We start from the raw sequence: 16,108 nt of genomic DNA, 5'->3' as shown, positions 1-16,108 counted from the left end.
TCTCTTATATATAGTATAGCAGAGTCGTGCACGGAGCGCACACGGATACGGTTTTCGCTTGTGTGTGCGTCTCTTCTGGTGACCTAGGTGCTAGTAGCGGACTCGAACTGGCATCACTGATGCATAGCAATTGATACATTAAATAAAAAAAGTTATTGTGAATACATATTGAATATGACGTTATTAGTGTACATAGTGTATAATGCACATTGTGCATATAATTTTTTATGTTGTACATATAATAAGCATATAATTTAATTAATTTTTTTCTTATATACTGACATATTTAATGTATAATAATGTATGTAGATCATTTATATTTTATATCTAGTAAGTATCTAGTAAGTCTAATAGTTTCACTCTTCCACCTCGTTCCTTCTGCGTGGATGAGTTTACTCTCTACATATAATTATCATAATCCTAACTTTTTTTAATGTACCGAACAACATTTTGGTTGAAATGAATTGAACACTTCTTCCACATTATATTATCTATGTAATCACTGCGTGCGATTCTTTCGTTTAGTATTGTACACTGAAGAAGTTTGATGTCAGGCAGAAACGTTTGTAAATTTAAATAATTTTAAATGAATATACTGTAACCTTCGCACGAATAACCTGCATTGTGGCTCTATACGTTCCTATTGAATTTTATTTGATTTTGTCAATCACTAGAGCCTTGTACATTAATTATTTTATATTTTATATTATACATTTATTTGTTATGAATAATATATACATTTTAAAGATTTGTTTAACATAATATTTTTATACATACAATATGCATTTCATTTATAACATTGGATATGTAGGAAGATCTCATATATCGACGCACGTCAATATATGTCGAATAACAGGGGTATATCGGCAGCTGGTGTTAGTTCGAATCATTAAGTCTTCTTTTGAAAATTGCTTTTGACCGATGATGACAGTCGTCTTTTAGAGATAACGTCCGTGACGTCCATTAACGAGTGAACGTCAAAAAACAACGACGCGTTTTCACGAACAAAGTACAATTGTTTGACGCATTCCTATATCTCGTTTTACATTAAATAAATATCTTCGATATTAAAGAATCTGTAGATATATAATAATTTAACCTATATATATATATGATTTAAATTATGCGATGCTTATGCTCGACTAATTTTTAAAAAACTATATAATCTCCATAAGAATATTTGTGATAGGGCACCTGTGATAGGGTAAATATGTAGAACATGCGTTCTTCTTTTACCAAGGTGAAATATACTTGCATAATTGGAATAAAGAAGATTGATAGAAAAATTAGTTGGTTGATTTCCCAGGTAGAAATCTGCCTCGATTTGCCGAGATTAAGTATAAGGCCTGGATAGAAAATTCCAGTTTGAAATATCCGTCTAGGTCCAGAATACATCCTAGAAATTTACCTTGATTTTACCGAGAGAAAAAATAGTCGGGAAAATCTACATGGGTCCTAGATTGCCACTGACAGATTTTTCCCAAATTAAATATGAAACTATGGAGCCTGGATTGGATAATCTAGCTTTAAATACCCTGATAGGTCCAGAATATAATCCAGAATATAATCCTGAAATTTACTTAGTTTGACGTTTGTCGTCAAATGCAGTCTGGTGTCTTTTCCTGCATCTGAATAGATCCAGGCATCATTCGAGGAAGATCAAAAAATATATTCTAAACACGTTTGTAAAAATTTCCACTTAAAATATTATATCTTTATTTATAAAACAAAATCTTGTAAATCTTTGAACGCTACATGAAAATTTTTTGACGCTCGAACATAAATGATTTCAAATTATTATACAGCAGTTTTATATAGCACATTTACTGTTATCATATTTCTGCAATAATGGCATGAACAACAACTTACAATTAGTACGAAAAAAAGCACTTATGCATTTAGATAACATGTGTACTTTAGAATGTATCTGTTATGTAAAATGTTTTTATCATATAATGGAAATTTTATTTACGTATATTAAGCAACACAAACGCACGCTATGCACGTGTCATTTTTTATCATTATAATAATTTACATTTTTATTTTCTTCAAAACACTTCTGCTTTTTGTATAATAACAAAGGTTACAAGCTCTTAAACAGTGTCAGCTGTACAAATTATCAAACGCAATCGTCTCGATAACAATCGCTCGATGACATGCCCAACACGAATCAACGGAGCAACGTGGAAAAGAGACCTCAAAAGTAAATAACAAAATTTAAAAACTATCAAAATATAATATTTATTTCATCTTTTTACAATATACAAAAAAGTTATTTTTACATTATAGTTACGCTCTTCTCGTTATTGCTCTTGCGACATCAAGTGCTGAAGCACGCTAATTTTTTATATTTGGGTTCAAACAGATATATCATTCAGCGTTGATTAATAATACATTTATTATTGATTTAAATTTATAATCAATACGTCTTATCAAATTAAGAAGTGTTTTCAAGTTATAACTATAAAAAAGCAAGTAATATATTGTACCAAATAAAATATAAAATATTCATTTTATCCATAACAATAAATGTTTATAATTCATATGACAACTATGTTAATAATTCTTTTAATGATATAATAAATTATTTGTTTACCTTTTTAAAATTTTAATTAGCTTCAAATGGCTGCATTTGTTCAATTGAAATAAATTTTACACGAATTGGATGTATAACTCGATTTATTAAATCTAACCGGAATCGAAAATCTTTCAAACAATCAATGGATTCAATCAATGGATTCAATCAATGGATTCCAAGTAAAAGTTATGCACCAAAGTAGCTATTACAGCCTTTATCTTCAACATGGCAAATCGCTGACCTATTAACAAGCATTTCTAAAAATATTAGAAATAATTTATACGTATACATATACGCCCAATGAGGTAACTCTTCGATGACGTATATCAACGTATATAAGCATCGTTCGCAGCGAAAAAGTTAAACGGACAATGAAATGTATAAATTTGTCAAAAAAAAAACATAAATTATGTACTGGCGAAAATAATCAACCAATGTATGATCCTCAGAGATTTTTTATAGTATTTGATGTGATAAGTAAGCGATAAATTTGTAATTTGCTTGCACTTTTTAAATGACATACATGTCTTAAGTTAGATATATATTTAGATATATATGTATAAGCACCTTTTTTTTACAGATAACAACTTAATATCAATATGTTCGGGAATGGACATTTATGTTAAATGTAATTGCAAACGCATCTGTAATTTTTCAATGTAATATTTCCGTTAACACTCTTGTAATCGCTCTGTGATCAGTCTCGTTCAACGCCGTCTCTCCCCACACGGCACTGATTTTCCACACGGTGCAAGTCGCCTGTGCGACTACCAAATTATAACGGGATAATCAAGCATTATCTGCAGCAAGAAAGAAAGCCTTCCGAGATCTCGATCGATACGAACAGTTTCTCAATGTACCGCTTGTTTCAACGAGAAAGTACGACTTGTGAAATAAAAGATTTCTTTTTGATTATATTTCAGAGTAATCATCATTTAAAGATTAATTCCGTCTTGGCGTACGAGCTTTTCTTATAAGGTCGACAGCAAAACACAAACACAATACCTGTAGCGGAAGAATCTTTGACATTCTTTGATTTACAACAAATAATTCTGAACAATGATAAACCCGAGAGCCTTAACCTCGAGTCCAGCAGTACATTTACGAGCATTCAGTCAGCCCAACATGGTATGAATTTTTATCACGTTTATGTCTTTGATAATGTGCTTTTGATAATGGCACAATTATCAAATATTTACCATGACTAATATAACACTTATTTCTTCAATGTTATAACGTCTTGGAAAGATCATAATGCAACAAAGCGATTAATTTATGCCTGGAAAGAACATGAAAAGGATTTTATATGTGGACAATACAAGTCCTCAAAAGTATGGAAAAATATTGCCACTGTTCTTCAAAATGAGAACAATCAGTAGGTCACTGGCGTACAATGTGAAACAAAAAAAAACTGCGCAAGAAATATTAAGGTAAAAGATCACAACAAGCAATTAGGCAATAGCCCAATGATCTGCAAATTCTTCAATGAATTTGAGGAAGTAAGTAATTAAGAAATAAACCATGTGTCCAACCTGTGGCCCTAGCCTCCAATTTGCAAAAGTGATCAATCTCCAATACTGAAGACAGTGAGATGGAAAATGAATCTAGTAAAGATAAGTATGATGGAAAGAAAAAAGTGAAGAAAACCAAAATTCAGAGAGAGCTGGGCGAGTGATCTGCTGCTTTACGTGAAGATACTAGGCGCAGGAAGGAGGCAAGGGAACAGTGTCACCAGGAACTGTTGGCAGCATCTGAGGAAGCAGTTCCTACATACAAGGAAATGATGGAGAAACTCATTGCCAAGTTATAAGGACACACATTGAATAGAATTGTAAGCATGAAATGTTCTATTGCAAGTGTTCTAAAGAAAATCTGTGATAGTCACATTCTAATAAGTACTCAGTCAACAAAGTCTGTTCGAACAGATATTGCCAAATGTCTGTTACGAATTTTTGTCAGCAGAAAGACTGCAGATTGTATACAAACCTGTTACATCAGATGATGATGGCAGAATGTCAGCAGAAATGTTACAAAACCTGCTGACATAATTTGACAGCAGATCAGTAGCAGAAACCGAGTAGGATTTGCTCGGAATTATTACAGCAGATTGGCGGCAGAAACCGAGCAGAACCTGCGCTGTCAACCTATGTCGACAGATTCTGTCGACAGAACACGAGCTTAATGCGGACACAGATGGCACCGTATTTGCTGCCAAGTTCTGAGCGAATCTGCTCGCAAACTATCAGCAGGCTGCTAATATTTTGTTGACTGGGTAATTACATAATAGAACATATTATTTTATCTCGAGTCATCGTTAGTTGTTAGTGCGAAAATTATTAATGTTTTTCATATCGAAATTTTAATTCGTCTACTAGAGACCTTATTAAACATGTACACTGATCTCGAATTCGAGATACTAAAGTATACGAAAATTACATACAATTACATGTTCTAAGAACAGTCGCCCGGAAAGCGGAAGACCCGGGTTCAATTCCCGGCTTAGCCACTCGAGCCCTGATATTTTTTCTCTTGTTCTTGCTTTCTTCAAATAACTTCGTTTCAAAAGCTATGTAAAAGCCAGAGCTAGATCAAGTTGCTCACAAATTATATTCGTCGATAGGTAATTACAAATGTTTCGGCACATGAGATTCGACCATCCTCACAATTAGTTAAAAAATAAATAACTTAAAAAAAAAACTTTTTTTTATTTATTAATAAAATTAGGAATTTTCAAGAAGTTTTTCACTTAAAACGTTTACATTTTATTTACATAAATTATCTTGTTTTTAATAGTGACAGTATAATAACAATATATTACTCCATACTCAAAGAAGGATTTTACCTGTTGCACATTATATAAATATTTAATATATTGTCATATTAAAATAATAAAAATATTTATATTTAATTTAATTAATATTTTTAAAATATTTGTATACAATATTATTAGAATTTCCTGAATACCATGCCTCTACCACTTTTATAAATATAAAGTAAAGATCAGATATAAAAATCATAAATATCATAAATATAAAATAAAGACAATAAATTTTTTCTTGACAAACAAATCCGTGTTGCACAAGCAAATGTTATTAATAAACAAGCTGATAGAGCCAGAGCTAGATTTTTTTACGCGCTCAATTATCTATTTAAATTAAGAGTACAGACATTTCGGCCATTGTTTTTGGTTTTTCTTAGTGTACGGTAATTTAATAAGGATTTGATAACGCAAATGTGTGAGAACGCATTCAAATGTTAAACCTTAATACGTCTAGTTTTTTGTACGCCGAAAACATAATGAAGCGGTACGGAAGGACGAAACTCTTCTATATGATGTCACTTCATATTCCCGAAATTCATTTGTGAGTAATTTCTTAGTGCGCATTAAAATTTCTTCTTGAGTGTTTATCCGTTACAAATTACAAATAAAAATTAGCATAATCCATATTCGTTAGCCTTCAACTCTTATTGAGACACAGATGTTTTTACGAAGTCATAATTTAAAAGTTTAATATTTATAAGTTAAAATTGCCAAGTTCTATTGTAAAAAAGGATGTCCTTCTCCGAACGTTGACGAATAAACAAGTGATGAATGACCAAGACATCAATTTATAATCATAACGGCATTTACAACGGAATGACATTTTTAACTTCTAAATAATTAAACTTTTTGCACTGAGGAAAACCGAAAACAATGGCCAAAACATCTATACTTTAATTAATTAAAATAAATAACTAAACACGTAAAAAAATCCAGCTCTTGCAGCATGTTTATTCTGCATCCTTGATGATAAAGTTTCGATAAGACTTCTCATTCTGTCCTCGAACCTGATTTTCTCTGAAATGATAAGAGGTACAGACTTTTGTCCGGTCTCATTCGATCAGGTTTTTCAAGATCTTTTGGACAAGTCTTATGTTTATCCATCAAACTACCGTATAATATATCAGAAGAAGAACGTCACACCCGGAATTATTATTTTATTGTAGTATCGACCTTATTTTATCCCACTGTGATAAAAGTGAGCTGGTTTGAAGGCAAAAAAATCGGCAAGCCAATTTTGTATTTTTTCGTCGTTTTTAAAGATAATGCCACGCATACTGCTGGAGAGGGAATGGTAAAGGTGGTAATCCGACGGGGCGAGGTCCGGTTAGTAGGCCGGATGCGGCAGAATCTCCCAACCAAGCTCCTGGATGGCTGCTTTCGTAAAATTAGCTGTGTGCAGCCGAGCAATGTCATGTTGTCATATCGACGGTTTGGTCGTTTTTGTTGAATCGCATTGACCAGACGTCGCAGTTGTTGCAAATAAAGCTCGGCTGTGATAGTTTAATTTTTTGGAAGTAACTCGAAGTGGATGACACCTTCCCAATCCCATCAGACCAACAGCATTGTCTTCGGTAAAAAAGCGCTATGGACTTATGATACTATCCAATATTATGTTTTAATTTTATATGAAATTGGTAGAATGTAATAAAGACTAATAATAAATTTACCTCGGATTAATCAACAATTTGACGTGAAATAGTATTCAACAATGCAACAAGATTTTCCTCGGGCTCCAAATGCAACAGTCGGCAAGATATATCCCACAACTTTTTGCTATAATCGGCATTCATCGCTCTGCTATGTGTCATGGCAGGACTGCAATCACTAACAAAAACAAAGAAAAATGACAAGTATTACATAATTAATTTTTAAATATAAAATAATAAAATAAAATTAATATATAAAAAACATATTCATATACAGGATGATTCAAAATAACCTGATGTCCTTGCAATGCCATATTTTTGAGCGAATTCTGAGACGATTTTCCCTTTAACAAAATTTTGTCCAAAGCTTAGTTTTCGAGTTATAATTGAAAATAGGTAGCAACTTACAAGTTCGGTACAACGGGCAGGCAGGGACGCGCAACGTATAATAAGACTGTCAAGTTTACTATCGTCTCATGACGCATTGCACCGTCCCTGCCTGTCCGTTGTATCAAACTCGTAAGTAGCAAACTATTTTCAATTAGAACTCGAAAACTAAGCTTCGGAACAAAATTTTGTAAAAGGAAAAATCGTCTCAGAATTCGCTCAAGAATATGGCATTGCAAGGACATCAGGTTATTTTGAATCACCCTGTATATATAACACTTACGAATAATAGAGCCCAGTCTCTTCGCCCACTTTTTCATCTACCTCACAATATATCGTTGTTTGTGCTCCTTGCACCACATTCTTAAAAAACATCCATGTAAAACAATTGAAAAGTTTGTCCGCACCATAAAAAAAGGTGTCGCCGCTATAACGTGATATTTCCGTAGGTATAAGACCAGGATGTAAAGCGTAAACATTTATTCCTCCTATCTCTGCCTCTGGAAATCAAATATTAATTAGTATAAATTTTTTAATAGCCTTCAGACTTTTTTATAGTAATTCTATATATTTTATTTATAATTATTTTAATATTTTAATAGTAATTGTATGCAAACATATCATTGCGATTTATATTTATTAAATTTTATAAAGTATCGCAATCTTTTTACACTATTTTACAACGTATCATATATTGATAGTAAATAATATAATAAATGATTAAATAATTTTAATCTTTAACCAATTGTTTATCAATAATTTATCCAATCTTCTTTTTTCACTTACTTGCTAATTGATGCGCGAGTTCTTTAGTAAAGTAATAACATGAAATATATTGTAGTTATATATATATAGACACTTACGATATATCAGGTCACGATAATTTGTCAATAGTTAATACGCTCGTAAAATACACACGGTGTAAAACACACGCTAACTCTAGACGATAACTTTAAGTAAGAGGACGTGCACATTGATGCGCTTAAATTATGCAACGCGTCACGCATTGGGATGCAATGTTTTTCTGAAGTGAGAAAGAAAAACGTTTGGGACACTTCATATATTTAGTAAATAGAATATTTGCCAGTTTACTCTGTGCATAAGCTTTCCATGGTCTATAAGATTTTTCCAAATTGATATCATCAAAATTTATATTGCCAACTGTTAAAGAAAAGGATAATCTGTGTTTTTAATGGCAGCAGGTATAAAAAATGTTGATTTCATGAAATTACTATACCAGCCTAAAGTTTAATATTTTCCTTTACAAATAAAGGTTAGTCAGCTGAAAATTACCACATAAAATTATATAAGATTTTCAATAGAAACTAATTATTCCAATTTTATTAATTATTTTACATAATTAGTTAAAAAACTTGTTGCAATTTCAAAGCATTTGCTCTATTCTATGTATTTGTATTTGCATATATATTCTATGTCTTTTCTGTTAGTCCGCATTGCAATATGTATTCAAACTTACACCAATGCGCCACAGACGATACGTTAATTATCCTGCAACCAAAACCAGATAATCGCAATTTCGGTAATAATAGCAGCGTTAAAAGAAAATGTCCAAGATGATTCGACTGCAGGTGCATCTCGTTTCCGTCCTCGGTTTTCTCGGATGGATACATAAAAATGCCGGCATTGTTTATGAGAATATGAATCACTGGTTCTTTTGCTAGTAAATTCTTAGCGCATTCTCTTACACTTTGGAAACTGCTGAGATCCAGTTGGTAAACCGCGAGATCACCTGTCTTATCCTTCAGCTGTTGCCCATCCACTCTTGAAAGAAATATAAAATTACCAGTATTATTTTATCCAGCAAATAAAACGTGTAAACTCGAATTTTTTTACATTTCTGTAAAATAATTTATAAACCATAAATATTTTATTATTATTTATTACTAATAATATTTTAATTACAATTTGCGATTATCTTACGATTTATTAGAGTTATTAATGTAATTTTGCTTAATGTTTCTAAATATACATTGATGCAAATTTATTTTTAAAATACAACATAATGCTTTATTTAGAATCAATAATAACTGAAATTTACACCTTATTCATTGAATCAATTCAAATTGATAATTTAATTATTAATATGTAATTACATGGATATAATTTTTGTATTTACTTTGAAAATGAATTTCTCTTAATGTCGTCCACTGCGGCGTTTGCCTTTTCCATATTACGACAAGCCAAAATCACCCTGGCACCTAAATGCAAAAATGTTATCCATGTTTAAATATATGTACCTTTTGCATTTTTAATTTAAGAAATCATGGTCAAAAAAAGTGCGGAAAGTGATTAGTTAATATGTATTATTATATGTATATATATATCAAAATAATCAAAACTTATCAATAAAGCACTCAATTTTTTTCATATCGCAGCAAAAAGTTTTGATGATCCAAGATTTGATCAACCAAGATCGAAGGCTCTATTGATAGATTTTGAATGATCAACAGAATTTATATTCAGATCTATATCTGGCTCTATTCATAGATATTTCAGCAAAAGTGTTCTTTCCGTGTAAAATTCGCTCTCACTTCCTCTTCGGTATAAATCTCTGGCAGTCTCCTTGCCGATTTTGGAATTTGCTCCGGAATTTGCGTTATAATCACTGTTTTGCCATCAAGACGCAATTTTGCAATAGTACGCGCCGTACTATTGCACAAGGTATTAAAAGGCCACATTTTCTATATTATGTTCAACTCTCGACACCGCTGATGTGCTCTTAAAAGTGACTGGTTAAAATCAATAGAAATAATTCCACTGCAAATTATTTATTAATATATAAAAAATTTGGTTATATTTCGAAATTCATTAGCATAAAATAATTAACATAATGTACTCACAAAAAGAGCCAAACTTGCAAAACGCAAGGGTTGAATTAAAGTAGTAAACTTGAGTACTGTTGATCGTTTTATTGGTAGTGAAGAGCACACACTTAATGTTCGGCAAATGAAGGTTTATTACAATAAATTTAGAGTAATATAAAAACGTTCAAAAGAATTCGTAGCACTTGAATATAAAAATGTTGATTATCAAAACTTTTCTAATTTAACAGACAAATCAAGTGTTAAGACTTTGCTGACTAGGTATTCAAGTACACATCATTTTAAATATATACATATGTATTTGTCAGTGATTATGTTATAAAATTACACAGATATTTTAAAAACCACACACATTTGTTATATTTATAATGCAATTGCAATTGCATGACATTGCTTTTTTAATTATCTGGTTCGGCACTAAGATTAACGAAATCTTTTACGCATTCTTGTGCTTTGTTCGGAAAATTTCTACAACAAAAATAATATTTTTTTTTATATATAGAAAATGTGAACATAAAAATTATAATTTCACATTATGTATTAGTTGCAACTGTTTATGTTTTATTATATTTATTTTGCAATTTTATTTGTAAATATTATAATTATTATTAATATATATTGATTGAATCGCTATTTATGCTATTTACCTAAATAACGATAATAATGGTAGCATATGAGAAGGTATACCCCTTTCTCTGTAATTTTTTCTTTGCGCATCAATTATTAATGAAGCAGCTTTTTTTGGATATAATGGACTTATTAAACTGGGAAATCTATATTGACAAAAATATAATTAAATTTAAAAAAATAATAATTTATAATATTGTTTCTGGTATCGTAAAAAATTTATTATAACGACATATTCTTAAATACTTACCTCATTACTAGCTTTTTAAGCATTCCGTTAAACACTAAAGTTGGGAAAACTGTAGTGAATTTAATTAAAGATTTTCCCTTACTAGATAAACGCAATTCTTCATTAAAACTCTCCATAAGTGCTGAAATATACATATCACAAGTGAGGATGTTATCGACATTAGCGGTAACATAGGTGCATACAAGACATGTTGTATTGCAGTAACGTTATTGAGTAGGAAATTATATTATGTTATTGTTGATTAGAGTGTTTGCTGGGATAATTATACGTTATAAATTATTTCAAATATTTATTAAATTATTATACAAAAGATTGTAATTTTTTAATATAAGTTGAATTACCTCTGACTGCGGATTTTGTAGGAGAGTAAACTGTCGCATACATTAACGTTACAATTGCTAATAGTGATGAAACCGCAACGACATGACCATGATTCTTTTCAATCATGCTTGGTAAAAATGCACGTAATGTCTGAAAATAATTTTCTATTGAATAATAGCAATAGCTTATTATAGTTTCTGTTAAGCTTGCAATATGTACTTCAATTACGAGTTAATTTAGCTATTTATTTCCAAACATATAATAATATAAAGCACATTAACAATTATTTCATACATTTTACAGCTTCTAAATAGATGTGCTGTGAGATATATCACTTACCCAATAATGCGCGATAACATTCACATTTATGGTTCGCGTAATTTCATCGTCGCTATAATTTAGAAGTGTTTTAACAATTCCTACGCCAGCATTATTAATTAAAATAGTAACGTCGCCCACTTCTGTTCTTACTTTTTCGGCCACTTTGAAGACTTCTTCTCTGTTTGTTACATCGCATCTGTAAAATTCGACCATATTTTAATCAGTATAGAATATTTAGCTTATAATGCACGGACAAATTATCTAAATTTTTTTTATATTATCAGATATTCGTAAGAAACAAAGATTATTAGCTAACCGATACGCATGTATAGAGTCTTTTCCCATTTTTTTAATCTCGTTCTTTGTCTGTTGGTTGGTTTTTTCATTGATGTCCCAACATACTACTGTGGCTCCTAACAAGGCGTAACCAATTGCTAATTCCTTTCCTATACCGTGACCCGCACCTGTTACCTATTGCAATATTTATTGATGACTAATTTTCTCTATAGCTATATATTGTATGTTGTAAATTTTGTATATACCAGAACAATTTCACTAGCCACACTTTTTGCCTTTACTGGAGCAAATAATTTAACTACACTCTCACAGATGTAATAGAGAACTTTGAAAAGAAGCACAAATATTTCTGCTAAAAGAAACATGCTATCATGTAGCTTTATACTTGCCTGGAAAAATAATTTTTTTAATAAGAATTATTTTTAACGACTAGTATTTTGAACATATTTATAGATAAAAAAATTTGTTTTATTTACTTAATTGTAATTTACACTATTCTGTTATGATATATTTATTCTTATTTCGATCTGCTTTGTTAAGATGTCGACGACTAACTGTTTCAGATCAGATATAGATTCTTGTTGCGCATCCGTGCTGATGATACTTAATGTTTCACTTATATAATGTTATAAAATAATGTTTTACTTAATAAATCATTTTTCTTGTGTAGAAAAGCAATTGAATAAAAGAAGAAAAAGATATAGTCACATTGCAGATATTTTGACGGCAGGATGACAAATGAATCTTCACATTTTTTATACAAACGCTTGAAAAATATTGCATATAAATCCTATGTTAAAAAAGTCATATAAAGTTGATATTTGCATTCAACTTGTAATATCTTTTCTGCGATTTTGATTGGTTATCTCGATGTGGACTGTGCGTTACTTTGTGTTATCGAGCGATTGTTATTGCAAAAGTTGCATATTTTAACGAAAGGTTAGTACAGGTATTTTTTAAATTACTTTTATGTTTTATAGAAAATATTCAAAGTGTCTTCTTAGATAGAATTATAATATATATATTTTTGTAATTGATACCATAAATAGCGCGCATGTAGCGTGTATTTAATAAATATATGAATCAAATGTCTGGTCCTGAATATGTAAATATAATTTTACAGATGGAGAATCTTCTATAATTATTTGAAACATTTTTTGAAACGCTGCAATTGCAAAATGCAAAAATTCTCTTTAATTCTATAATGTCAACTTTAGATCGCCAAAGTCAAAACATATACAATTATAAGGAAAATGACGCAAATGTCCATCTTCGATTCTTACGGGCTTTGAATATGTAGAGTAACTCAAAATAAGAAACTCATATATAATTTTTTATCTACATTCTCGCACGTTTAGAGATTGAAACAACCCTTACAAGCTAAAGCAGTATATTTGGTTTTGAGAGAATATCATCAAAACTTTAAGAGATATAAAAACATGTTTCCAATAAAAGTTTTATGATATTTTATAAACTTTATAATCGCGTATTTAAATTTTTACAAAATATCATATTTCTTTAGGTCCACTCTTTGTTATACTGTTCAAAAATGTTAAGGGATTACTTGACTTTGGTTGAACAAAAGGCAATTTTCAAACGGCTGTAACTTTGTTACAAGAAATAACCAAACATCTGTAGATTAATAATCTTGTTTGTTTTTTTATTTCAGATCACTGAGTATCCAGATTTTATAGGAGCCGTAAGACGATAAACGCTCGAAGACGTCGCGCGAATATTTTTATAACTATTACAATTTTTATTATTTTGACTTAAAAAAATTATTATTATTATTATTATTATTAAATTAATATAAAATTATTATTATTATTAAATTATTATTAAATTTTGACTTAAAAAAGCAATGTCATGCAATTGCAATTACATTAAAAATATAACAAATGTGTGTTTTTTAAAATATCTGTGTGTAATTTTATAACATAATCACTAACAAATACATATGTATATACTTAAAATGATGTGTACTTGAATACCCAGTCAGCAAAATCTGTTCAAACAGATATTGCCAAACGTCTACTACAAATTTTTGTCAGCAGAAAGACTGCAGATTGTATAAAATCTGCAGTCCTTCTGTGATTGTATACAAAACCTGTTACATCAGATGATGATAGCAGAATGTCAGCAGAAATGTTACAAAACCTGCTGACATAATTTGACAGCAGATCTGTAGCAGAAACCGAGCAGGATTACTCGGAATTATTACAGCAGATTGACGGCAGAAATCGAGTAGGACCTGCGCAACGCAGTTTGATGTCAGATTGACGACAGAAATAGAGCAGAATCTGTGCAACGCAGTTTGATGTCAGATTGGCGGCAGAAATTGAGCAAAATCTAAGCAATGCAATTTGATGTTGTTTGCCGCTATGCGGCGTGTTTCTTCATATACAGGGTGTCCGGTAATTGCTGAATTACCTCTCGGATGTAAGTGGAGCGGGTTAAACCAAGTGGAAAAGTCCTCTACCATTTTGCGATTTTCAATTAAAATTTTAATTAAAAAATGTCGGCCAATTTGCACGGCGAGAAGAGACCTGTGGCAATACAGCCCACTGTTATTTGGTTATTAGGCGCGCGATAAAACGTTGGGAGAAGCGCTCTACAATTGACAACGGCAACATACGAGCGGTGCGTAACGCTAGATCCTTGCGTCCTAGCGACCACGTAACAGTGGGCTGTCTCTTCTCGCCGCGCGCTTAGACTCGCGCGAATTGGCCGATATTTTTAAATTAATTCTTCATTAATTATTGCGAAAATCGCAAAATGGTAGAGGACTTTTCTACTCGGTTTAATCCGCTCTATCTGTACTCGAGAGGTGATTCAGCATTTACCGGACACCCTGTATAGAAGAAATCAAATTCCACAGTAAGACTGTAAATCTCTTGTGGAATTTGATTTTTTCTGTCCTATCTTTATTATTTTCATACCCATTTCCCTGATTTACCCGAATATATTCGAACAGTATTATTATATTTACCTTGTAATATCACAGAGAAGCGGTTAATATTATATAATGGATCAATAACTTTTTCTTAATTATTCTTTTGTATATATTTATTTCAGTATCTTTATGGAGCTCACATCGAAAAATAGTGGAAAGACTTTTTACTCCAAACAACTTACAAGGCCAATTTAATATATTTGTAAAACAATCATTAGCACTTATGGACGAATTAGAAGAAGTTGAAGAAAATGGAAATGAAATTATTCTTTTTGACTTTCTATATACATGTAATTTGAACATTGCAAGTGGTAAGAATAAGTAACTCTACTATCTTGTAAAATGTCTACTTTTAGGTATTAAAAAACAATTTTAAGGTAAGAATTAATTGGTAAAAAATACAATTTTTGTATATTTTTGTAAACACTTTTAAAAATTTCTAAAAATAAATTAAAATAAAAATTTTGAAATTTCCCGTAATTTACAATTACGTAACTACAGACTTTAAACGTACATTATTTAGAGTGTTGATTTTAAGTTGTTTTAATTGTATACAGGGTGTTTTATAATGTCCGTGCCAACGCTCGTGTACGGATAGAGTGCGGTAAACTGAATAGAAAAGTCCTTTACCGTTTTGCAATTTTCGCAATAGTAATTGAGATATTAATTAAAAGGGATTGACGAATAATCGCGTGTTGATTGCGGCTAAATCGTAGGCTGTACGCTCTAGGCGTGACAGCAATGAGAATCGCATGGCAACGAAAAATAATAACGCATATCATTCCTGCTCTCGCTACGTGTTATTTTTCGTTGCCATGCGATCCTCGTTGTTGTCACGTTTAGAGTGTACAGCCCACGATCTAGCTACGCGCAACGCGCGATTATTCGTCAATCCCATTTAATTAATATCTCAATTACTATTGCAAAAATTGCAAAACGGTAAAGGACTTTTCTATTCAGTTTACCGCACTCTATCCGTACACGAGCGTTGGCACGGACATTATACAACACCCTGTATATACGTCTCGAAAATAAACATTTATGCCACACGTACCTCAATG

The 16,108-nt window shown here is 31.1% G+C and overlaps 1 protein-coding gene, 2 long non-coding RNA genes and 2 pseudogenes across 3 annotated transcripts; 3 read left to right on the top strand and 2 right to left on the bottom strand.

The window, feature by feature from the left end:
* Nucleotides 1-119: 119 nt before the first annotated feature.
* LOC136999375 (uncharacterized) lies at nucleotides 120-3,493 on the top strand. The gene is made up of 2 exons (XR_010889748.1): nucleotides 120-2,203; nucleotides 2,617-3,493. It is a non-coding gene; the product is annotated as an uncharacterized lncRNA (long non-coding RNA).
* Nucleotides 3,494-3,789: 296 nt separating this feature from the next.
* Nucleotides 3,790-4,983, top strand: LOC136999275 (uncharacterized; annotated as a pseudogene).
* A 955-nt stretch (nucleotides 4,984-5,938) lies between these two features.
* On the bottom strand, nucleotides 5,939-10,470 carry LOC105669154 (retinol dehydrogenase 12-like; annotated as a pseudogene).
* Nucleotides 10,471-10,557: 87 nt separating this feature from the next.
* Nucleotides 10,558-12,701, bottom strand: LOC105669155 (short-chain dehydrogenase/reductase family 16C member 6-like). The gene is made up of 8 exons (XM_067353279.1): nucleotides 12,571-12,701; nucleotides 12,340-12,483; nucleotides 12,114-12,268; nucleotides 11,816-11,993; nucleotides 11,497-11,626; nucleotides 11,156-11,276; nucleotides 10,926-11,051; nucleotides 10,558-10,746 (listed from the first exon to the last, which is right to left on the bottom strand). The coding sequence occupies exons 2-8, from the start codon at nucleotides 12,457-12,459 to the stop codon at nucleotides 10,677-10,679; spliced, it is 900 nt and encodes a 299-aa protein (XP_067209380.1). The 5' UTR covers nucleotides 12,460-12,483; nucleotides 12,571-12,701; the 3' UTR covers nucleotides 10,558-10,676.
* A 97-nt stretch (nucleotides 12,702-12,798) lies between these two features.
* LOC136999627 (uncharacterized) lies at nucleotides 12,799-14,067 on the top strand. Its single transcript, XR_010889939.1, has 2 exons — nucleotides 12,799-13,033; nucleotides 13,764-14,067. It is a non-coding gene; the product is annotated as an uncharacterized lncRNA (long non-coding RNA).
* The last annotated feature ends 2,041 nt before the right edge of the window (nucleotides 14,068-16,108 follow it).

The sequence above is a fragment of the Linepithema humile genome, chromosome 4 (genome assembly GCF_040581485.1).
Source record: "Linepithema humile isolate Giens D197 chromosome 4, Lhum_UNIL_v1.0, whole genome shotgun sequence".
NCBI classification, from domain to species: domain Eukaryota; kingdom Metazoa; phylum Arthropoda; class Insecta; order Hymenoptera; family Formicidae; genus Linepithema; species Linepithema humile.
This window is presented reverse-complemented; position numbering and strand designations above follow the sequence as displayed.

Coding starts and splice junctions, on each gene's coding strand:
- LOC105669155 (XM_067353279.1), bottom strand. CDS start 12,459: ATGTTTCTTTTAGCAGAAATATTTGTGCTTCTTTTCAAAGTTCTCTAT. Junction 11,994..12,113: donor GACTCTATACATGCGTATCG/GTTAGCTAATAA, acceptor CGAATTTTACAG/ATGCGATGTAACAAACAGAG. Junction 11,277..11,496: donor TACAAAATCCGCAGTCAGAG/GTAATTCAACTT, acceptor TGTATATTTCAG/CACTTATGGAGAGTTTTAAT.